At 36.9% G+C, this 22,704-nt stretch overlaps 1 protein-coding gene across 4 annotated transcripts in view; it reads right to left on the bottom strand.

Annotated features, from left to right (window-relative positions):
- The window catches only part of Mettl15 (methyltransferase 15, mitochondrial 12S rRNA N4-cytidine), a 175,956-nt gene that overhangs the window by 36,754 nt on the left and 116,498 nt on the right, over positions 1–22,704 (bottom strand). For 3 of the 4 annotated variants that reach the window (XM_057781042.1, XM_057781040.1, XM_057781041.1), the window contains exons 5-6: positions 4,226–4,417; positions 277–455 (exon numbers count right to left, since the gene is read on the bottom strand). In XM_057781042.1, coding sequence (XP_057637025.1) covers positions 277–455; positions 4,226–4,417 — 371 coding nt within the window. The remainder of the gene's footprint in view (positions 1–276; positions 456–4,225; positions 4,418–22,704) is intronic. The other variant, XM_057781043.1, reaches the window with a different exon arrangement.

The following is a 22,704-nucleotide window of genomic DNA, read 5'->3' as shown; positions in this document are numbered from 1 at the left end:
GTGTGCAGTATTAGAACTGTCAAAGAGAGAAAGCTAAAAAAAAATAAAGAAAAAAAGAAAGAAACCTGACATTTGAGAAAGATATAAAGAATGCTATTCTGAAAGATTTCACATACAAATGAATCCCTTTGGGAGCCAGACAGAGAGGAACACACACACACACACACACACACACACACACACACACACACACGTGTGTATATATGTATATACATATATATGTAACAGATATTTAATGTTTTACTCTTAGACATCGAAGAGAATTAATGAGGGTACCTGCAACAATGCTGGCAAGCTGCTGGGTTCTAGAGATAGGGTATATGCTGCGTGCTTGAATGATTGCAGAAGCAATTTTCTTGGCATGCTTCTCCTCTCCATATGTTCTAAGGATGGATGCAAGTGCTTGTTGATCTAAAGCATTCACAACATCAGCAGCAGTGGGCATGTCAGGATACCTGTGCAAAAAAGAGCCAACCAGTTTAGTGACACCATTTTCATTGACAAGAGTTGATACTTCAGAGTACTGGAAACATGAACGCAGGCATTCGTCACACATTGCCTAGAACAAATTGTGAAACAGACTGAAACAGCACACAAATGAAAGAGAGTTTCTGTTTTACATAGTAATTATTATGGCAAGAGGAACCTGAAGCATTCATTGAGGTCAAGGAAATGGGAAATTATAGTATTTTGTTAATCTTTAATTTCATTCATTAAAAAAGTTAATAATGATCTTGTAGCTTTCTTTCTCTTAAGATAAAAGAGAATGTTTAGATTTAACTTATTCAAAATTTAAGTTACTGATTGAATTCTTTTTTTTTTTTTTAGAATAGGAGACACAATGCTGACAGATGATAGCTGATCAAGTCTAAATGCTAGTAATCTATGTCAGCAAAAATCATATATGTGGAACAACCGCAAAACCAACTTAGAAAGTCTACACAAAAAGACACTAGGCAGCTTCCCTGCGCAATAACTAAAAAGACCTAATGCTAACTGTGCATGTTTTGGATATTTGATATTAGCTCAGGCATCAGTGACAAATGTCATCACGGATTAAAGCTTCAAAATAAACGGTACTGATTGAAAAAGCCTAAATATTATTTTCAAGTATGGCACAAAAAGAAAATCCAAGTTCTGACCACACAAACTAAATTATACTAGCATAAAATAGTGTTCGCTGTCAGATCATTCTAGTTTATTTCCAATTAGAGAAGTGGGTCAAAGCATTCTAACTGATGAGCTAGCCATGACTTGACTTATTAGGAACATCTGACAGTAGTACAGTTACTACTCCCACACAAATATGTTGGATTATTAGCTTCATACTGTGAATAGTCATGAGTTCCAAAGATACAGGAGCATTAAGACCTGAGGTTTAAGCGACATTGAGGTTGAAAAACATCTCAAATTCTCTTGGAAAATTATTACCTTGTTAACATGCTTGTGCATTCAGGAGAAACTTTGATCCTTGCACTCCATTTTGCATGTCTGCTTGTCTATCTCTCAAACTTGTAGTCTCTTTCTCTTATTTTATTCGGGAGTAAGAAACATCATATTCCATGTATGATGATTTTATTTTTCATTTCAGCTTACTTTTATTTATTTATGTATGTTTTAAATTGAAATGTGATTATACTACGTCACCTTTCTTCACTCCAGCTCTTCCCACCCTCTCAAACTGTCAGCCTCATTTTCTTCTGAAGCCCTGTACCAATGAATCTCTTATATGGTAGCCCTAACTTTGATCTCAGTGGTTTGCTTTTTTTGGCTTGCAAAAGGAAGATCCTTTCTTTTAAGGTTGTAGTGAACTATAAAGGAATTGCAGCCTTGTTATATTGGATAAAGTTTTAAATGCAGTAGACTCTCAATTTTAATCTGGGAAATGAATGTAACAATTATTATCTCAATTATTAAATTGTTGGGAGAGGAGGCCCACATAACATAGTAAATACAGACAATATAATGACTGGGCGATAAACATTTATGACCTTCAGATATTTCCAATTCATATATTTGCCAGCTATCATTTTGACTATAAAAGACAAAAATCCCTTCTAGATCTTACCTACTTACGAATTTAGTTACCCAAGCCACTGCCCACTGGGGACAATCCTTGCTATTCAGACCCTTAGTTCTATTAAGGCAACTATAACACAGTATGGATGGATTTAGTTTTTCATAACTTTCTACTTTTAAAAAAGAAAATTAAAATAGCATTTTGATCAGGTGGCATTTAATGAACAAAGGTATGATATTATCTTACTGTTCCATTAACACAAAATATTTATATGGAAGTTTCCACAATGCTAGAAAACAAAAGGAACATCACTCTTGAAGTTGGCAGGTGAGAAATCTGTATTAGAATAGGCATTAATATGATGAACAAGAAGCACTGCTCTTCTATGAAAACACAATTTTTACCCTTGTCAGTCCAAAGATTTCCTTGACACACTACAACCAAAATCATAAGAGAAAGTCTTAACTTGGGTGCCAGTTTATTATCTCCCAACAAAGACTATATCTGCTAAAAGAAGTAGCCTTTCAAGTTCCTGAGGCTTGGAATTCCTCCCTGCTACATGAGAAGATAATATAATATAAAAGCAGTGGCTGATGAGATTTGGATAAACATAGAGTTAAGACTCTACTGTGATCCAGTGTGAAAATGACTCTTGTGAGTGTCTTTATCATAGGAATCTATCATGGATAGATCACAACTCTGTGTGTGTGTGTGTGTGTGTGTGTGTGTGTAAATAAAATTTTTTCCCCATGGCCTACCTTTCTACTTGTATTTGCAGTGCACATCTTTGTATGCCTGACTTTCATTTTCCCATATATTTAAGTAAACTGATTTTCCTGTTCTGAATACTCATATAGGTCATAGTCCATATGATCTACCTGGAAGATCTTCAACTTTTAAGTATATATATCATTTAAACTATAATTTCAAACATAAGGTATTGACTTGAGGGCTTAATTCTCAGGAATAATCTTATTTTGAAGTTGCTGAGGAGAAACTCATGGATGTAGATTTACAAATTAAAACTTGCCCAAAAAGCTTTACATTAAGAATATGGTAATTCATTGGCTATTAATTAGATGATCTGTTCACTGTATTACAGAAAGAAACTTTCTTCCTCAGCAAGACACAGGAAGATTTATTCAACATTTTATTATTATACAACCCCACCTTATTTACAAAGCTGAGAATATTTGATCTTCACTATTAGATGCTAGTTGTTAAAGGACTTATTTTATCATGATATTCTTAGTTGTATAAATGCTAATATTGCAAATAGAAGAAGGCAAAAGATTCAGAAACAATACAATTCTAATAAATATGTCACTATGCAAATTTAGCACTCATGTCGCATATCAAGGTAAGACACCATATATGAGTATTTACCACAGGATATTCATGGCATGACTCAATGTCCACACAAAAATCAGGGGTGAACTTTGGAGATATAGGTTATTCTGGCATGGTACCACTAGCAGGTTCAGATGTCAGTACTAATTTAAGCTTTAAAATCAATGTAGAAAAAGAAACTTTTCCTAATTTTTCCTACAATGCAACATAATGCCATTAAATGGATTGTGTGTCTATCTGAATTGAATTATGGTAAATAAGCATTAGTATATTTACAGCGCCAAAGAATGAAGGGGAGTTACAGGTAACAGTCTGTGTTGATTTATGTCGTGACGTAGGATGCAGTGCCATACACTGCAAATACTTTAGAGAAGCTACAACTAGGGTGACTGCATAATAAATAGAACAAAAACAGAATTGCTGGCCACAGGAATCCTGTCAGATTTTTTTTTTGCAGCATTATAAATGAATATCAATTAAAACCAGCTACTCTTGCTTTTTACAGATACATAGTTGGACATGCACAAAAATGAAGCAATTGTTTCAGCATTAACTTTTTACAAATTACTATTAAAAAGCCATATTGTAGGTGAAAAAAAATCCCATAAAAGTTGATTTCCTCATTCTCAATACCTCCTCACTATATTCTGTAAAGAGAGTAAATATTTTCCAAAGCCAAAGAAATACAGAAGTCTATAATGAGCACCAAACACAGCTGATTTACTATGTATGGACAGTGCTGGATGTGGGAGTGTGCTGGGAATTTTTCAGTCTTCAAGGAAATTAAATTCAGAATGATTTTAAGAAATTGATTTTTTTGTGTGTGGTAAGAAGAAATGCTCTTTTAATACCCACCTGTCTCCATCCATCCTCATATCCAAGGGACCATCCTTCCGAAGGGAGAAACCTCGCTCAGGAACATCAAGTTGCATGGAGGAACACCCCAGATCCAAAAGAACTCCATCGATAGTCCCTGGCTGCACTCCAGCTTTTAGTAACAAAGCCTCTGCCTCGCTGAACTGGCCTAACAAAGCTTGGACCTGTTTCCTGTGAATAAACCCAAGATAGGAGATTTCTGCTGTGTTATTCTTTCGTTACATTTCTGACCAACGGAAGGGAGTGCATCCTATTACTGGATGATTTACCCCAAATAAATACACAAAGTATCATGAACTTTCTTAGAATCATACTTTTTGAGAAGGTATATATTTAGAAATCAGAAAACAACCCTTTGTCAGACTAGGTTTTTTATTCTTTAAAAATTTCTTACATTCATGAGTAAGAAAGGCAGCACATGAAATTCTTACAAAAGAATTACTTAACTAACAAGCAAATTCAAATACAGTAGGCATAAAACAAAAATAATATAAATAAAACATGCATACACATCATGAATGCTATTCAATCACATAAAAGGAATGAATCCAGCTATGTGTGCAACAATGCAGATGAAAGTGGAAATCATCGTGCTAGGTGAGTGAAGAATGTGCAGGAGAACAGTAATACATAACTTGCATTCATATGTGAAATATTAATACACTGATCTCAAAGTTGAGGTTAGTATGGGTATCTTGCAGTGATGAGAAAAGAGTTGGGGAAAGAAGAAAATAAGAAAGGTTGCTCAATGTATAGTTACTAAATCGTAGTTAAAAAGAAGGATTTTCAATGTGCTATTGTACTCCAATTTAAACATTACAGAGTATATACATGTATCCCATACTACCCCATTTACAGGCAGGTTTTAGTTACCTGTTAAATACAAATCTCTAAGTAATAAAAAGAACCATGAGAAAAAATTTTAATATGTTCACTCCCAGTATTTGACTACTATGCATGTTTATCCTGTACTTAGGACAGGGGTATTATATAGCTCCATATGTCAGGAATAAAATAAGGACAGGACTAAACAACTACTGAAGAATTCTTCTTCCAACAAGAATTTCAAAGTGGGCATGAAGCATTCAGAATCAACAGACAGGAAGAAGTTTGGATCACCATGTTGCCATTCTAGTTCTCCTTCCTATGCAAAGGAAGCTGCTGCCCTTTGGTTTCAGCAGAGGCCTTGATGCAACAACGATCCATTTTGGAAGGAGAATGAGTAAAGAGATATTGCATAACATTTTGAAGTTTTCTTTCTCCCCTCTGAATATGAATGGAATGGGCTTGTATTTTGACATTAGGCAATTCACATGTAAAGAAAGCATTTACTTATATCTTATGCCATTTAAGGGAAAATTCACAGTTCACTGGTAATTTTTCCCCAAATTCTGGATGAAAGGGTAATTTCTGGATTACTCTTAGATTAACACGCCAAAGATTTACTGCATTTCTGCTGTGGCAGTTATTATGCTATCTGGCGAATATAACAAGGGGAGAGAACAACTAGTAAGTCATGTTTTTTGAGTTAACAGCTGAGAGGAACAGATATCATTTACAGAGCAATCTGGCTGGAGCTAATGATAGAGAGATAAATAAATGTGCTACCTGTTTTAGAAAAATATCAATGCTAATAAAACTGTATTGCAAAAGCAAAAAAATACCAATACAGTTTCAGGATTGGAACACATTTCACTAGTCATTTATGCCAGTGCTGAAATTTGAATCTTTCCCTACTCCAATACCATAAGTAGGGGCTGAACAAAAGGAATTATCTGTTCTAATCACGTCCAGATCCCAAACTTAAGCTGCCGAGATAGTCAAACATCCAGCATTCCTCACTGGATATGGATAATTAATCACATCTACTCACAATTTTGTGGACAAGGAAACAAAACCATGCGAGAACACATAGAGGAAGGAGGCAGTATGTTGTCAAAGCACCTCCTTGTTGTCACAGAAGGATGTGACTGGCTTGTTTGAGTAGCTGCAGAAAATTATTGGGAACTGAAGCTACTGATCAAACAAAAGCAGAAATAGAGCCCAAGAGATCCCTTTGCCAAGAAAAGATGCTCAGCTAGGGAATCTTACCTTCAAGAGCACAGTAGGAAGGGAAATTTGTGGTTAGGACACTTAAGTAAACAAGTGTTTTTCATATACTAAAGTAATCACCAAGTATTTAAATATAAGAAACAATATACATTTATATATACATACAGAAATAAATATTATTCAATATCATTAATTCAAATCCAAAGTATTTTGCTTCTCTGGGGAATCCCGATGTATCCTTTCTCAACTACTAGTGAATATTAAAATAACTATAGAGAAAATTATGCCCATTACCTCATTAACTCCATGTGAGCAAAATATTGCTTTGGATATGTTATTTATACCAGATGTTAAGAAACATATAATATTGGAACTTAATTTCCAGTAAGCACCAGTAACCTAATTCATATTTGGACATTATTACTAGTTAGAATTCACTATTACTCTTGGGACTGAAGAGGTAGTTCAAGAGTCAAAGAATGGGTCAGCGTATGTATAAAAGAGCCTAATGTACAAAGCTCATACATGAAAGTCCAAATAAAATGAAAAGCAAAACCAAGGAAAAAACATCATTAGTACTTTTCAATTAAGCAGCCACTTCTGCAACTTCTCACTGTGAGGTTCGTTACTCAATTCAGAAGCCATGCTGCATGGCAGCCTTCCCACACATGAACCTCTACCTACTCTAGGGACACTTTCAACCTTCACTGAGTTGCCAAATTCTCCATTCCAATAGGACCTAAAAATTCAGTTACAGATTAAAAAAAACAAAAACAAACTACCAGGTACTTGATATTTGTGGCAGGCTGGTTATATAGTAGTTTAGGTATTGCTATAAAGGTCCTTTTCAGTGAGTGAGTTTTAAGTAAAAAACATTAACTTTAAGAATGGAAGTTCAGCTACAATGTCTTAAAAGGAAAGAATCATGTTTCCCAGGGGAAGAAGGAATTCTGCCTCAAGACTGCAACATTACTTTACACCCCAGACTTTCCAGCCTGTTCCCAAACAGATTTCACACGACAGACCTCACAGGTCTGTGAGCAAATTTCTTGAAGCAAACCCTCCCCCGACCAGTATTCTCTCTACTTCTTCACCCTCCTACACACACACGTGTGCACACACACCACACACACACACACACACGGGCACGTGTGCACGTGCGGGCACGAGAGCTGTGGGCAGGGTGAGTGAGGTGTATTTTGTGTAGGGCTGGGGAGACGGTTCAGTAGTTTACAGCACTTGTAATGACAGGTTTCACGTTTGGTTTCCGGCACCCATACAGCAGCTCACAACCATCTATAACATCAGCCTGAGGAGTCTGATACCTTCCTCTGGCCTCCATGGGCACTTACACTCATGTACACACTCAAGTATACATACCCTAATACAAACACACATACACATAATTAAAAATAAATCTAACATCCAAAAATAAAAAACATTCAACTTATTTATATTTATGCATAAATTTCTATATGTTAAACCACACACTGTACTTACTTCTTAAATTATATATCATACATAATACATATACACGTGTACGCACACACACATATAATATGCATTTTATATATACCTATCTTCTACTAGTTCTATCTTTCTGGGGAATCCTGGTAAAAACAGATGTTTAGGGTTAGATTTCTGTTAAATGCTTTGCATACATCATGCTCATGGCTACCATAATTTGTTCAGAGATCAACATGTGTACAATTCTGGCCAGTAAGATACAAGAGATAATTTCTAGGAACTCAGCAGGTCTACTAAAGGTACATATGTATGAATGGACACACACAAACACAAAAAACATCCCAACCACTATAGCAATTATACTGCTCAAGTATTCTTTTCTCCTGGGTGGTAGGATTACAGACACAGACTAAGGGACAGTATTTAAATGGCAGTCAGACAAAAAGAGATAACTTGGAAAGCCCAAAATATTTTAACACTTACATACTTCTAAATATCAATAAACAAAATGAGTTATAAAATGATACTAGGAATGAGCTAAACAGAGCAATAACAAAGTAACACAGTGAAAAGGCGAAGCACTGAGGCTTAGGATACGCTGCTAATGCTGTGCTCTGGAAACTTCCACGTGTGTATACTTATTAAAAACGGGTATGGTGAACAATGTCTTTATTTTTATAAATAAACACTGTTGTGGGAGCTCCTTCAGCTCCTTCAGCCAATAGTCTTTAAGATACCAGACCACTTGGGTGTGGTCTCTTATACTTTGAAAGCAGCTGTAAAGTATGCATGCTCTCTCTTGCTTGCAGCTCCTAGACTCTGTTCCTGTTCCCCATTTGCACAGAGAACTGTAATCTAGGACAGTGGTCTCTGAGTCTCCCCAAAATAAATAACCCTTTATTATAAGTAATTCTGAAATAGGGTGGGATTGTTTTGTACCTTCTGCCATCAAAACACAACAGCACATTCAAATCCCTTGATAAGGGAAAGCAAAAAATAAAAACAAATATTAAAAGAAAGAATTAAATCAATAAAAGATGAAAAAATTAAAAAAGGAGTATTTTATACAATGAGTTATAATAAGCTCTTTAAAAAGACTAAGAAAATTGATTAACAGCCCATAAGGATGCTTATCAATATGAGGGATGAAGAGGAAAATACCACATTAGACACTAAAAGACATCAAATATATCACAAGAGGAAATGTTTAACAATGGAAAGCTAGTAAATTAGAGATTTAGATAGAACGAAAATATTCTCAGGAGACTATAACTTATTAAAACTGACATAAGAAATGTAAAACATAGTCCTAAAATCACTTATAAATTTAATCTGTAATTATAAAGTCTCCTACAGAGAAAAAGACATGCACAGGTGGCTTCACCATGTATTCTTCCAAATATTTAAATATTTAGCTATTTAAGTAACTTTAGTATTATATAAACAAAACAACATTGATATTATAATCAAATCTTCCAGAAAATAAAAAAGCTATTTCAACTCAAATCACAAGGCAAGCATACTGGACGGGAGTTCTGAAATGGGAAGATCAGGTATAGAGTAAGGGACTGGGGGTACAGATAGATCTCATTAGGAAAGAAAATGGAACAAATAGTTATGAATGAATGTGGGGGACTGGAAGTGGAGGACCAAGTGGGGAGGGAGGAAATATGGGAGAGACACCTAAAATTAAGTGTCATTTGTGGAGTACTACGGAAACCTAGTACATTAGAAGCTTCCTAAAATACATATATGGGAAGGCAACATAAATGAAATTCTCAAATAATGGGGGTGAAGGGAAGAGTCCCTATTTTCTATCTCTTGCCACCAAATGAAGCTTCTAGTACTGGGATTTGTTTAAACCTAATTGCTTTGTTGGCCAGAGGGCTTATAAGGGAACAAAAAATCCAGGCTGTTGTTAAGACTCTAGGTTGCTCTCCAAATAGTAATGGTAAGGTCCCATTGATGAAGATAAAACCTGTATGACTCACTGAACATGGAAAAGCAAGCTTGTGCCTGCATAGAGCCTTTACATATACATGCTAGCGTCTTTGTTATGGAACGGTACTCTGCAAACTAACAAAGGAAAGATATAAACACCAATCTAGCCACAAACCCTTTGGTCTACAATGGTGCCTGCAAGATATGCTAGGGCAATGGTGATACAAACCTCAAGGCAGTAACCAAGCAATATTTGATTTGATTGAAGGCCCACTCAATGAGCTGCAACCCACATCCAACACTGCTTGGGTCACACACATCAGAGACTAGATAGCCCAGGAACACAAAACAAACAAAATACTAGTGTTCTACTCAAAGATTGTAGCAATTAATGACATTTTGCTATACTTTTAAATCAACACCTTGCTCAGCCATCATCTGAGATGCTTCCTGCAGCAGAAGAGAGGAACAAATACAGAGAAACACAGTGAGGCCTGAGTGAGAGAGAGACCTTGGAAAACTCAGACCTAAATGGGATGTTTCCATCAAATCTCTCACCTCAGGGCTTAGGAAACCCTACAGAAAAGGAGGCAGAAAAGAGTGTGAGAACCAGAAAGAACCAGAACACCAAGAAAACAAGGCCTTTCAAATGAACCTGATTAACATATGTACATATAATCTCCAAGAAATTGAGGCATCTTGCACAGGGCCTACACAAGTACATACCGTGTACACTGTGTATACAAGATGGCTTTCATGTTTAGTATTTCTATGGAAATTTTGATTGTGGAATGCCATGGGTCTCAGTTTCTTTTGTCTTCTCTGGGACTCTTTTCTTTTTGTTTGTTTGCTTTGTCCAAGTCTGATATGTTAGTTTTCTTTTTTTTTTAAATTAAATGATGATCTTATTTTTTTATTTATTTATTTTTATTCTTTTTTAATTAAAATTTCCATCTGCTCCCCATTTCCCTTTTCCCTCCCCTCCTCCCACATATTGCCCCCCCCACTCCCCTCCCCCTATCCCTACTTCTCTTCTCCTCCCCCCACTCCATTCCTCCTCCCTCTCGATACTGAAGAGCAGTCCAAATTCCCTGCCCTGCGGGAAGTCCAAGGTCCTTCCACTTCTATCTAGGTCCAGGAAGGTGAGCGTCCAAACACGCTAAGCTCCCACAAAGCCAGTTCATGTATTAGGATCGAAACCTAGTGCCATTGTCCTTGGCTTCTCATCAGCCTTCATTGTCCACCATTCTTATTATATTTTGTTTTATTATCCCTTAGAAGCCTGGTTTTTTTTTTCTAATAAAAGAAAGGGAATGGATGCAGATGAGAAAGGAGGTAGAGAGAAACTGGGAGGAATTGATGTGGGATTCCCCTCTGCATGCTATGAATACTATTGGTTAATAAAGAAACTGGATTGGCCTGATAGGGTGGAACTTTGGTAGGTGGGGAAAACTAAACTGAGTGCTGGAAGAAGGAAGGTGGAGTGAGAGAGAAGCCACATAGCCCCACCAGATACAAATACCAGAACTTTACCCGGTAAGCCACTGCCACATGGTGATACACAGATTAATAGAAATGGGTTAAATTAAGATGTAAAAGTTAGCCAATAAGAAACTAGACCTAATGGGCCAAGCAGTGAATTAAATAATGCAGTTTCTGTGTGATTATTTCAAGGCTAAGTGGCCAGGAACTAATTAGTGGCTTCCTTACTACAAATTGGTGCCAACATGATGGACTAAATCCACATAAAACCTGAGAAGGCTTTAAAAGGAATTCTATACACTAAAAAACAAAGTTTAGCCACCTTTATTTTCCTGTATAGGCTTTGCTTGCTGGCAGCATGCTGTGGATCCTTTAAGAGAGGCTTTCCTAATTCGGCAGTAGCAGAAAAAAGAAAAGCTACAGTTTCTAGGTTGTGCTGTTGGCGCGAACCCTGACTCTTTCTGGAGGTCTGGATATGGAGCACTTGAATGGGGTTTGTAGCCTGGGTGCTTGTATGCCTGCTTGGGAAAGTAGCTGAGACCATGCCTGACGCTCAGCACCACCCCCCTGCAGCCAATGGGATCAGGAGTGTTAGGAGAGCACAGGCAACAGAGCATGGCGTATTCCTGCTACCATACACAGATGTTTCCAGGACATGCAATGCTCTGCATGGTATATTTAGTTATTACTCAGATAAAAAGAGTTTATGTGCTGCATGCTCATTCTCATAGTTAAAGTGCTGAACACAGCTCCTACCTGGTGGTCCCAGAGCTGGCAGTAATGGTACCTCTACCATTTTGAAAGTGGAGAGAGGCGGAGCCAGCATCCATAGCAGCTGAAACCAAGCTGTTTACCATTTTAAAAGCTTTTCAAGGCAGTAAATAATTACAGACACACAATAGGACAGATTCAGACATAAAAGAGCTCGAAATGGGTCACAGTATTGGAAAAATATAGGTAGGTCTGGGAGAGAAAAGGAGTATAGAGAGTTTTATAAGAGGAAATGATTTATAAAGGATTAGAACAGGTCTTTAAGGAGACAGAGTACAGACAGTCATAGATTAAAAAAGTAAAGATAATAAAATAAATATTAAAAAGTAATAGACTAAAAACAAGCCATGTAAAGATGAAATATGCACAGAGTCTAGATTATGTATATTATCGGGGCTTGTATTTTAAAGGGATAGGGTAGTACCCAGGTGACAGACTAGGCCAACAGATCATAACACCTGTATTTTGTATTTTGTGTTTTCTTTGAATTTTTTGACTGTGAAAAAGCTATGTAATCAACATATATACTTTTAAAGGTATCTTGTCTTCAGAATTTGAGTCTATGGATATGTTACTTTAGAAAAGAGGTTCTCCTTTTGTTTCCACAGAGGATAAGAACCTGTGGATTCATTCTAGGCTAATGTGGCTTGATGGACCAAGCCCCCTGTACACCCCCCCAAAAGTTACTCCATCCAATAAAAAGCAGGAAGCAGTTTGAAGAAGAAGAACTACGCCCATATTCCCAGATATTTGTCTATAAATATTTGTTTATATTAAAGGGGAAAATGCTATAGAGATTTGCATTGTTATGGATCTTGGTTTATTGATAGAAATTTAAGGTCAATTTAGTTATACTGTGTATATATATTTCTGCTCTTGACTAAGGTATTGTGTTTGTTCAGCTCATTAAAGAAATATAATGTATAATTAAGAAATACATGTTAATAGATAGTCATTTTAATAGTAAAGCTTATAGTCATAATTAGCTAGATTTTCTAGATGTACAGAGATGTATTTCAGATGGGTTGGCATTTTTCAAATCTTTTAAAGAGTATAGAATACGGTATTTAAAATGTTTAAAAACTCAGGACTTTTATGACAGTGAGACACATCTCCTCCTGGCAGCACCAATGACTTCAAGCAGAATCATGGGCATCAAAGATGCTCCTTATGGAGGTGGTATGCCATTTGGGCAAGAAATTGTTCTTGTCTGGACTGCTTGATAAACTGGACATGGAAGTCCACAGAAAAATTACTGCTGAAGTTGTCTAAAAAAGGTGAGTCAGTTTTTTGGGGGGTTCCTTGCTTTATGAAAGAGTCTGCCAGACATTTTGCAGAAGAAAGTGACTGATAAACTGCCAATATATGTGGAACTGTTTTTGAAATTTTCTGTTTCATGGAAAAGTCTGCTGGATACTATGGGCCTGTGAGCTGAAGATTGGATGCCCCAATGGCACAGAAGAACTTTGGGTGACTGTCTTGTGGACAGGCAGCAAGATGTCTCTGTCAATTCTAGAGTTTTTGAAGTTGTTTACAATGCATTTCCTGTTTCCTTAGGTAATATCATTTCCTTCTGGAGCCTTTGATGGAGTTGAAAAATAGTTAGTAATAATATAGTTTTCCTTAGTTATGATAAAAGATATAAATATTCTAAGTACAATTCTTGCTTGATAACTTTTATGTAATTTTACTATGTTAAAGTTAAAACCTTCTTTTTTTATATAAACAGAAAAGGGGAGGAGATGTGGGATTACCCTCTGTATGTTGTGAATACCGTTGGTTAATAAAGAAACTGGGCTGGCCTAATAGAATAAAACCTAGGTAGGCCGGGAAAACTAAACTGAGTGCTGGAAGAAGGAAGGTAGAGTCAGAAAGCAATGTAGCCCCACTGGACACAGACGCCAAAACTTTATCTGGTAAAGCACTGCCACATGGTGATACACAGATTAATAGAAATGGGTTAAATTAAGATGTAAGAGTTAGCCAATAAGAAGCTAGAGCTAATGGGCCAAGCAGTGATTTAAATAATACAGTTTCTGTGTGATTATTTCAGGGCTAAGTTGCCAGGAACTAACTAGCGGCCTCCTTAGTACAAGAAATGGATGTAGGAGAAACCATAATCAGGATATATTATGTGAGAAAAAAATCTATTTTCAATCAAAGGAAAAGAATACGTAGCTTAAAAGCAAAAAACAACAAAACACAACAAAAGCAAAAAAAAAAAACTCTAAAAAATGACAATGTTTTAAAAGCCAATTTATCTAATGGACAAAGTAACAAATAAAAGCAGATCAAATCAAGTCAAATATACATACGTGATTATCTCTCAAGGTTGAGCATAGTGTGTAGCTGGAGAAAGCTTTGGCAGTTGCCTTAGGATAGGAGAGTCTTAGTGAAGGCTATTAAAGTTGTATATCTGTCTGTCTATCTATCTATCTATCTATCTATCTATCTATCTATCTATCTATCTATCTACACATACTCGTGCGCGCGCACACACACACATGCACACACACAAATACAATACATGTATACAGATTTATATACAGGAATATTCTGGTCAGTTTTAGCATAATATCCTTAGGAGATAGATATCTGATCCTTCAAATTTTAATTTTTTTTATTTGTATGACTGTTATGCCTGCATGCACTTATGTGTACTTTGTGTTTGCTAACCATGGAGGCCAATAGAGGGAGATTAGATGCTGCCAAGGTCATGGCACCAGGAGGTGAACACCTGATGAGTGAATATTGGATAGGGAAGGCCCTGAGACCACAGGCTACAGAATGCCCTGTGTTTCTGCTGTGCCTTCACATGTTTGCTGCCGTCTTTCCCTGGTATCTGGTATGGTGTGAATGGGTATGAGGAGATACCCACTGCCTGTAAAGTAATCTGTTTATCTCATGGTAACATCCTTTCTACTGGGCATTTTTACCTATAGATTATTATGAGGATGATTTCTTCTTAAGCTATACTGTCTAATTGATAATAATGCCAGTTTAACTAGAGTTTTAATCATTTAAAATAAAACAAAGAAGTGCCACACAGCTAGAATACCTGAGTTTCTACTGAAGAGTCATATAGACTGTGGCTTAGGTTAATGTTTAAAGAAAACAATTGAGTTCCATTAGCCCAGCTAGTTTAAAACTTTTAATCTTATGGCTGGGAGCTGTGTTCACAGGTTTTCAAGTGCATCATAGCCAAAACAAATCTTTGAAAATTATTTAAAGTTAGACTAAGATGTTTTGTTAAATAGCTTTGAGGTGAAAAACCCAAGAAGACAATCTGAAGTTTTAGAAAGGAATGTAGTTGAGTGAGGAACTCGTTAATGTCAGGGAACAAGAACTAAGCAGCCCAGTTATCATTAGCTGACACACCTTTCTTGCTAGGACTGGTTGATGACCAAGGGTGATGATTAGTTCCTTATACTCATTTTTGTCCTAAATATATAAGATAAAAGAAACTACAAATGAGTGGGTATGCAACCCAAAGCTTTAAATTAGAGCTGACTGATTTTTCATATATAAACATTTAGATTTGTGATTCCTTTAAGATTCCTTACAAGAGCCGGGTGGTGGTGGCGCACGCCTTTAATCCCAGCACTTGGGAGGCAGAGGCAGGCGGATCTCTGTGAGTTCGAGACCAGCCTGGTCTACAAGAGCTAGTTCCAGGACAGGCTCCAAAACCACAGAGAAACCCTGTCTCGAAAAACCAAAAAAAAAAAAAAAAAAAAAAAAAGATTCCTTACAAGATTACCTTTCAAGAACCTTATTTTAGATAGATTAACAGTGTGTAAACAAGCAAGATATTCTTTTACTGGCAGGCTGCATTTTTGTCATTACAAAGAAAGGACCAATCACTTTATTACTTATCTTGAAAGGTAATCTTGTTCGTAAGACATTCAAACTCTGAACAGTTAATTCATGCTGTTTACAAAAGACATCTATTTCCTCTGTGCTGATATCACATTAAAGCTTTGTATCTGTTACTCTTCCTGTTAGTGTGACATCAGGAAGGGTTTATTCTGGCTGACAGTTTGAGAGTACAGTGCAGCACATTCAGGCAGGAGAGATGGGGAAAGCAGCTGGGGCAGTGGAGGCAGAACAGCGAGGCCCAAGTCGCAGTTAGTTCAGAGGCAGCAAAGGAAGATGAATGTGTGTGCTCCTTAGGCTTTCTGCTTTTTTACTCCCTTTTTAAATAGCCTGGGACCCTACTACATTGAGTGGCGTTACTCACATGCGGGATGAGTTCTCCCTCAAACTCCTCTAGAAATGCACACACTGACGGGCAGAGTGGTGCATCTCATAGGTGGTGTCAAACCAGTCAATATGACAATGGTGGTTAATCAACACAAAGTCCATAGCTTATCAACCTAATAATTAAACAGATCGCTTTAACCATCACATTCTATGCCTGGTCCTCAATGACTGATGTCTGTCTTTTAATGCACAATGCATTCTGTTCAATTTTAAAAGTCCCTACGGTCTTTAACTGTTTTAACAGCACTCAAAGGCCTAACATCAAAAGTCCCCTTCTGATACTCATAGCAATCTCATAACTGAAATGCCTTGTGAATTAAAAAAGAAAAAGGAAGGGAAGAGAAAAGCACAAACATTATATACTTCCAGTGATAGCACATAGCAACATTCCTACTCACAACTGAAGGGTTGAGGGGATGGTAAGGAAAGGGCATTCCCAGAATCAGAAGGGCAAACATTAACCCGAGGAATTCCATGTCTAGTGCCTTGGGCTTGTGGCAGCATCATTTGGGCTCTGGTGTGTTTGGGAATCACTTACCCTCTAGTCTGACTCCTGTGTCAGACACAGAGTCCCTCTAGAGTCAGCTCCGTGATGTCCACCACTTCCTAGTGAACTTTCCATGATTCTGGTCCCCCCAACAACCTGATGTCTGCATTACAACTTACACAGCTTCACAAAATGGCTTCAGAAGGCTTCGTTCAAGAGAATCCCAACCTGCCATATATCACCTGGTTTCAGCCAATTTGTAGAACCTTCAGACCAAGCCTTCAAGACCACATAATTCTTGCATTTCGCATGCCAGAAAACCATGAACCATGGAGATGTTGACCATTCTGATACCCATTCAATATGTAGTCTATCTTCTTTCTGTCAAAGCTGTCAAGATTTTGTACAAATTGGCTTACAGATCTGAAAAAATAATTTTCCATGGGTGTCTGTTTTAGGGCAGGGAAATGGTTCATCAATATTCTCTATTCAGGCTCTTTCCTTTCATATCACTTTGTATTTATACAAGTTAGAGCCTTCACTAAATCTTGCCCTTAGCATACCTAACAATGAGATACTATATTGTCTCAGGGAAGAGCCTGAGGTTTCTCTGATGATGCTAGTATCTTGATCAGTGCAGCTGTTCTGTGCATAGCCATTTTATCTGTAAATTCAAATTCACTCACAATTCATCCCTCACCAAATTGCAAACTTCTCATATTTTTCTAATATTTCTCACTGAGTATCTGGCTAATTTCATGAAATAATAATCTGGATGTTTCAATGTCTTGAAATTTCCTTCAGCAGACAACTTAGTCCATTATTTTGAATTCAGCTCCATTGCACTTGCCTGCATGTGGGGAGAAAACAGTCAGGTGTGCTGCTTTCAGGTGAGACAAAGCAGCCTCTAATCTAATTCCTCAAACAGGTTTTATTCATCTCTGAATACTTAAGAACACATTCTGTTTTTCAGCACTCCCATGGAAGTAACTCATTAAGACCAAGTGTATTCCAATCCAAAGCTCAAAATGCTTCCCTATTTCTCCCACAAAGCATTTTTAAAGAGCTACAGATGCCATGGGCAGTTGTTATCTCTGTAGTAGCTCTGTCTTCTGTGTGTGCTTTCTATGTTATTTTTCTTATTGCTGTGATAAGTCTCTAAGTTGGAGGAATACATGGCAGTAGAAAGAACTATGGGTTTGGGGCCTGAGGCATTTATCCGTAGTCAGGTAGCAGAGAGGCACATAGGTTGGTGCTCCTTGGTCTTTCCTGCACCCTTCCCCAATTTTTATTCAGTACAGGGGATGGTTCCCCATCCACTCATGGTGGACCAACCCTCCTCAGTTAATTTTCTATGGAAAATTCTTCATAGATATACCCAACGTTGTGTCTCCTCAGTGACTCCCATTCCAGTCAGGTTGACAATGAGGATTAACTATAAAAGAATGTACCACTCCAACAGTTGGTGGTAATTTCTTATGTTAGCAACTCTTGGGCTTACTGAAGACTGATTTGGTACTCAGTATATTGTATTTCATGGAGCTCCTTTAAGATTTACATATGCATCTCACTGCTTCTGTTGCTAGTACATATGTCCTTAAGTTCCTATCTACAATATCATAAAGCACAAATATATTTATGTATACACATATACATTAGAACTTTTAACATATTTTGTGTTCAATAAAAATATTTTATATGTGTACATGCAAGTAAGTACATGTGGAGGCCAGACAGCAATCTCAGATCTCATTTCTCGGTCCTGCGTGTGTGTGTTTTGTTGTTGGTGTTTTATTTACTTGTTTGTTTTCCTTTGTTTTGTGACAGGCTAAATTGACTTGACAGCAGGTCTAGTCATCTTCTTGTCTCTCCCTTCTCTGCCTTGAAATTTCAAGTGTACATCCCCATGCCCAGCTTAAGTATGTGAATTCTGGGATTGAACTTTGGTCCAAGCACTTTACTGACTGTTGCTGTAAGAAAATAGTATAACTACAAGCATTTAAATAAGAGTTTATTTTGGCTACTATCCCAGGTATCCAGATATCCATATTGGAAAAAAGAGCTGGGCTACATGAGCATGAATCTGAGAAATCACATATCAACAGCACCTGGGAAGCAAACAGAGGAATTGAAAGTGGGTAAGTCATAAACTCTCCAAGTCTGCCTCCTGTACTTCCTCAATGCAGAATCCATGCCCTAAGATTCCTATAGTATTTCCAAACACTGCCACCAACTGGGGACCAAGCGTTCAAACATATGGTCCTATAGTGGACATTCTCATTTAAACAACTACAGTTGGCCTTTAAAATGGCAGTTCAAAAGAAAAAAAAAGTCATATAAATTTAGACATTAAGTATTTAAATATGAAAGGGAGGCTTATAATGAAAGCCTAACTTTCAAATGAAAAGATCAAAATTATAGCTCATGACATCTGGGATTTTAAAATCAATATGCTTATTTTTATTCTAGTCTGTTCTTATAAAAAGCACTTAATTTATGATCAGGCATGAGGTACATGCTTGCAACTCTAGCACTAGGGAATATGAGGCAGAAAAGAAGACTGTCATTAATTCAAGATGAACATAAGCTATGTAGTGAGTCTCAGGGCAGCACTCCCCCCTCAAAAAACTAGAAAATGATTATTCGTTAACCATTCAGATACTCAGAAAAGAGACACCATGTTTCTCCTGAAGTCTTTAATACTTGGGCAATGCACCACAACCATGCATCTAGTGAAGAAAAGAAGATATACAAATCACTCCTTCTGTTGGTGATTCTCATTAACTCCAAAACTAAGTATGGATACTGCAAAATACATAAAAGCTTATCACAAATAGTTAATGGCTTTAATTGAATGAAATGAAAATGCAGATCTTCTGACCTCTTGAAAAAAGTTTCTTAAAATTTAAAATAGGCAATATGAGCTCTACTGGGATTTAACTTTTTTATTTTTAAAGTTCAGTGGGAGTAAGACAAATTCATTCCTCTGAACATGCAAATTAAATTATCTAGACATGTTTCAGGAGAAAATTTGTTTTAGTCACACTGTTTTCCAGTGACATATCTCTGAAAGAGGTTCCTATAAATTATTGTCGCTGAATTTTAGTTCAATGACTCTTGTGCATTTTTCCCTATTCTAATGGAATATGTAAATACATATGAAAACAAAGATTCCCTCAAACCAACAATGAATCTATATCAGAATTAAATTATTATGCAAAGGAGGGCACGAAGCATTAGGCTGCATGACATATAATTCAAGGATAGTCTTCAGGATATTTTGGCAGTGGTGGGGCATTAGGCTCATACTTTTCATTATTGTACAGTCTATAAGCCAGTTCCTATATTATTAACATTCATTGTTGTGGAAGTTAAAATGAGAAAGACACCTGTAGGCTCATATATGTGAATACTTGGTCCTTAGTTGGAACTGTGGGGCCTTTTGGGAGATGTGTTACTGGGGGGTGGGTTTTAAGACTTCAAATGACTTGCACTATTCCTGTGTCTCTCTCTGCTTCCACTTTTTAGGTAACTGTGACTCCTGGCTGTTCCCTCCTATATGGCAATACCTTTTTTCAGCTATCATGAACTCTAACCTTCTGAATCTTAAGTCCATATTCAACACTTTCTTCAATGGTCATGAGGTTTTTATCACAGAAATAGAAAAGTAACTAGGAAAAAGGAGTAATGAGCATTTATTATTATTTGATGTGGTAAATGGTCCTGTACCCTGTAAAGATTTGTTACTTGTATTTTAATAAAACACTGATTGGCCAGTAGCCAGGCAAGAAGTATAGGCAGAGTGACCAGAACAGGAGAATTCTGGGAAGAGGAAAGTCTCAGTCTGCAGTAGTCACCCAGACACAGAGGAAGCAAGTTAAGTATGCCTTGCTGAGAAAATGTACCAAGCCATGTGGCTAACACAGACAAGAATTATGGGTTAATGTAATTTATAAGAGTTAATAAAAATCCTAAGCTAATATGCCGACCAGTTTATAATTAATGTAAACCTCTGTGTGTTTCTTTGGGACTAAACAGCTGCAGGACCAGGCGGTACATTAACCTTAGTCAACGATTTATTATTATTATTATTATTTTATCTATTAAAATGAAGCATATATGTTCTCTACTTCTAAATATGTGGTATGTGACATATGAAATTAATCATTCTAAAGTATGAAGGCTGTGGGTCTAAATTTATACAAACAGAACAAATGGAATACAGACTCCTAATTCAAAACAGAAAATGCATATGTTTAATCCTGGGTCCTTGGGAGGCAGAAGTAGGCAGATCTCTGTGAGTCTGAGAACAGCTTGGTCTACAAACTGAATTCCAGGACTGCCAGTGTTACACAGTGAGACCCTGTCTCAACCTTCCTCAAAAAAAGAAAAAAAAAAAAAAAGAAAGAAAAGAGAGGCAAAACTAAAAATAAAAGGTGGCATTTGACTTCAGGGTCTGGGGGTCTGGGTTACATTACTTAGAATGACTGTTTCAAGTTCTATGCATTTATCTGCAACTTTCATAACTTACTTTTCTTAGCTGATAAAATATTATTACATTGTTTAAATATGCCACATTTTCATTATATATTTATCAGTTAACAGATATTATGTAGTTGCCATCTGACTATTGTGAATATAGTGTCAAAGAACATAGATGATTAGGTCTCTCTATGGTAGGATATTGAGTCCTTTGTGTATTACCCAAGAGTTGTATTTCTGGATCTTGTGGTAGGACTATATTCAGCTTTGTGGATGCTTGAATCTTCAACTATATGTGCTTCATTTAGCATACAATCAAAGGTCGGAAAATTACTAAGGGGTCTTGAGTGGGTCTTTAAAGAAAGGGTCCATAGAACACACTGGTGAAAAGGGTTAAAAGGGAACAATGGAACAGTAAGAGTTAAATTAGGGTTGGGGTGGGAGGCCAGGTAAAGGAGGGAATAGGGAAAATGTTCAATGCACTAAAGTTATTTGAAAAAGTCATACATAATCACTACTATAGAAGATTGCACACACACACACACGAAGTTAAAACACAATTATATTATAACAAGGCAACAATATCCCTAATAGACATAAGAGACTACCTAATAAACAGTCCAGTCCCCAAAATGAGTTACTTCTTTTGGAGTGGTTGGCCAAGCCGATGAGATCTCATAGACTCTCAATCATTACAGGCTATTGCCAACGCACATCTCAAACTTGATGGTAAAATCCTATTGCTGAAGGCACTACATACTTGAGTCATAACACAGAGAAATCAAGCTGACTTGGAAGCTACATCCCTACTGAATAAATTTCACAGTGCTGAAAAGTGGTATGCATATTACTGGAGGACAAAAGAAATGACCAATTGCATCTAGCTGTGTACTTTACAAGTTATAGTCATGACTGGACTGGCAAGCTAGGTCCACTGGTGCAACAGTGATACAAATGGTGTGGGACTGACCAACTATTTCTGATTTAAGTCTTTTTCAACAAGATGAAAACCCTACCTGACACCACTATTTGGCTGGGAATAGATGGCTAAAAAGGTCATAGGCCATAAGCAATAATTTATAACTAATATTTTGCAAAATATAGTATTAAACTGATTCTTAATAACTTATTATTGTATCCATAGATCAATGCATTTCTCAACCCTCATCAGAGAAGCTTCTATTTCTAATAGATGGTGATTAATATGGAGCCCCCGCCCTCAAGTGGCTGAGAAACAAAACTAAGAGACTGCAGAATACTAGGGACTAAATGAAACATAAGCATTGCATTCACTACTATGAATGCTTGGGAATCATTGCAGAAGAGAGGAACAAAAGAGTGTAAGATCCAGAGGTACTAGAGGATTACAAGGAAACCCTTCCAGACACTGCAAGGCAGTGTACATATGGACTCATAGAAGCCGTGACAGCATGTACAAGACATGTGCAAGCCAAGGCAGACCAAATGTCAGCATGGAGAATGGAACTAGGCACAGAATCCCACCTCATATTTATGG

Source organism: Chionomys nivalis, chromosome 9 (assembly GCF_950005125.1).
Source record: "Chionomys nivalis chromosome 9, mChiNiv1.1, whole genome shotgun sequence".
NCBI classification, from domain to species: domain Eukaryota; kingdom Metazoa; phylum Chordata; class Mammalia; order Rodentia; family Cricetidae; genus Chionomys; species Chionomys nivalis.
Note: the sequence above shows the minus strand (reverse complement) of the source record. Positions and strands in the feature narration are given on the sequence as shown.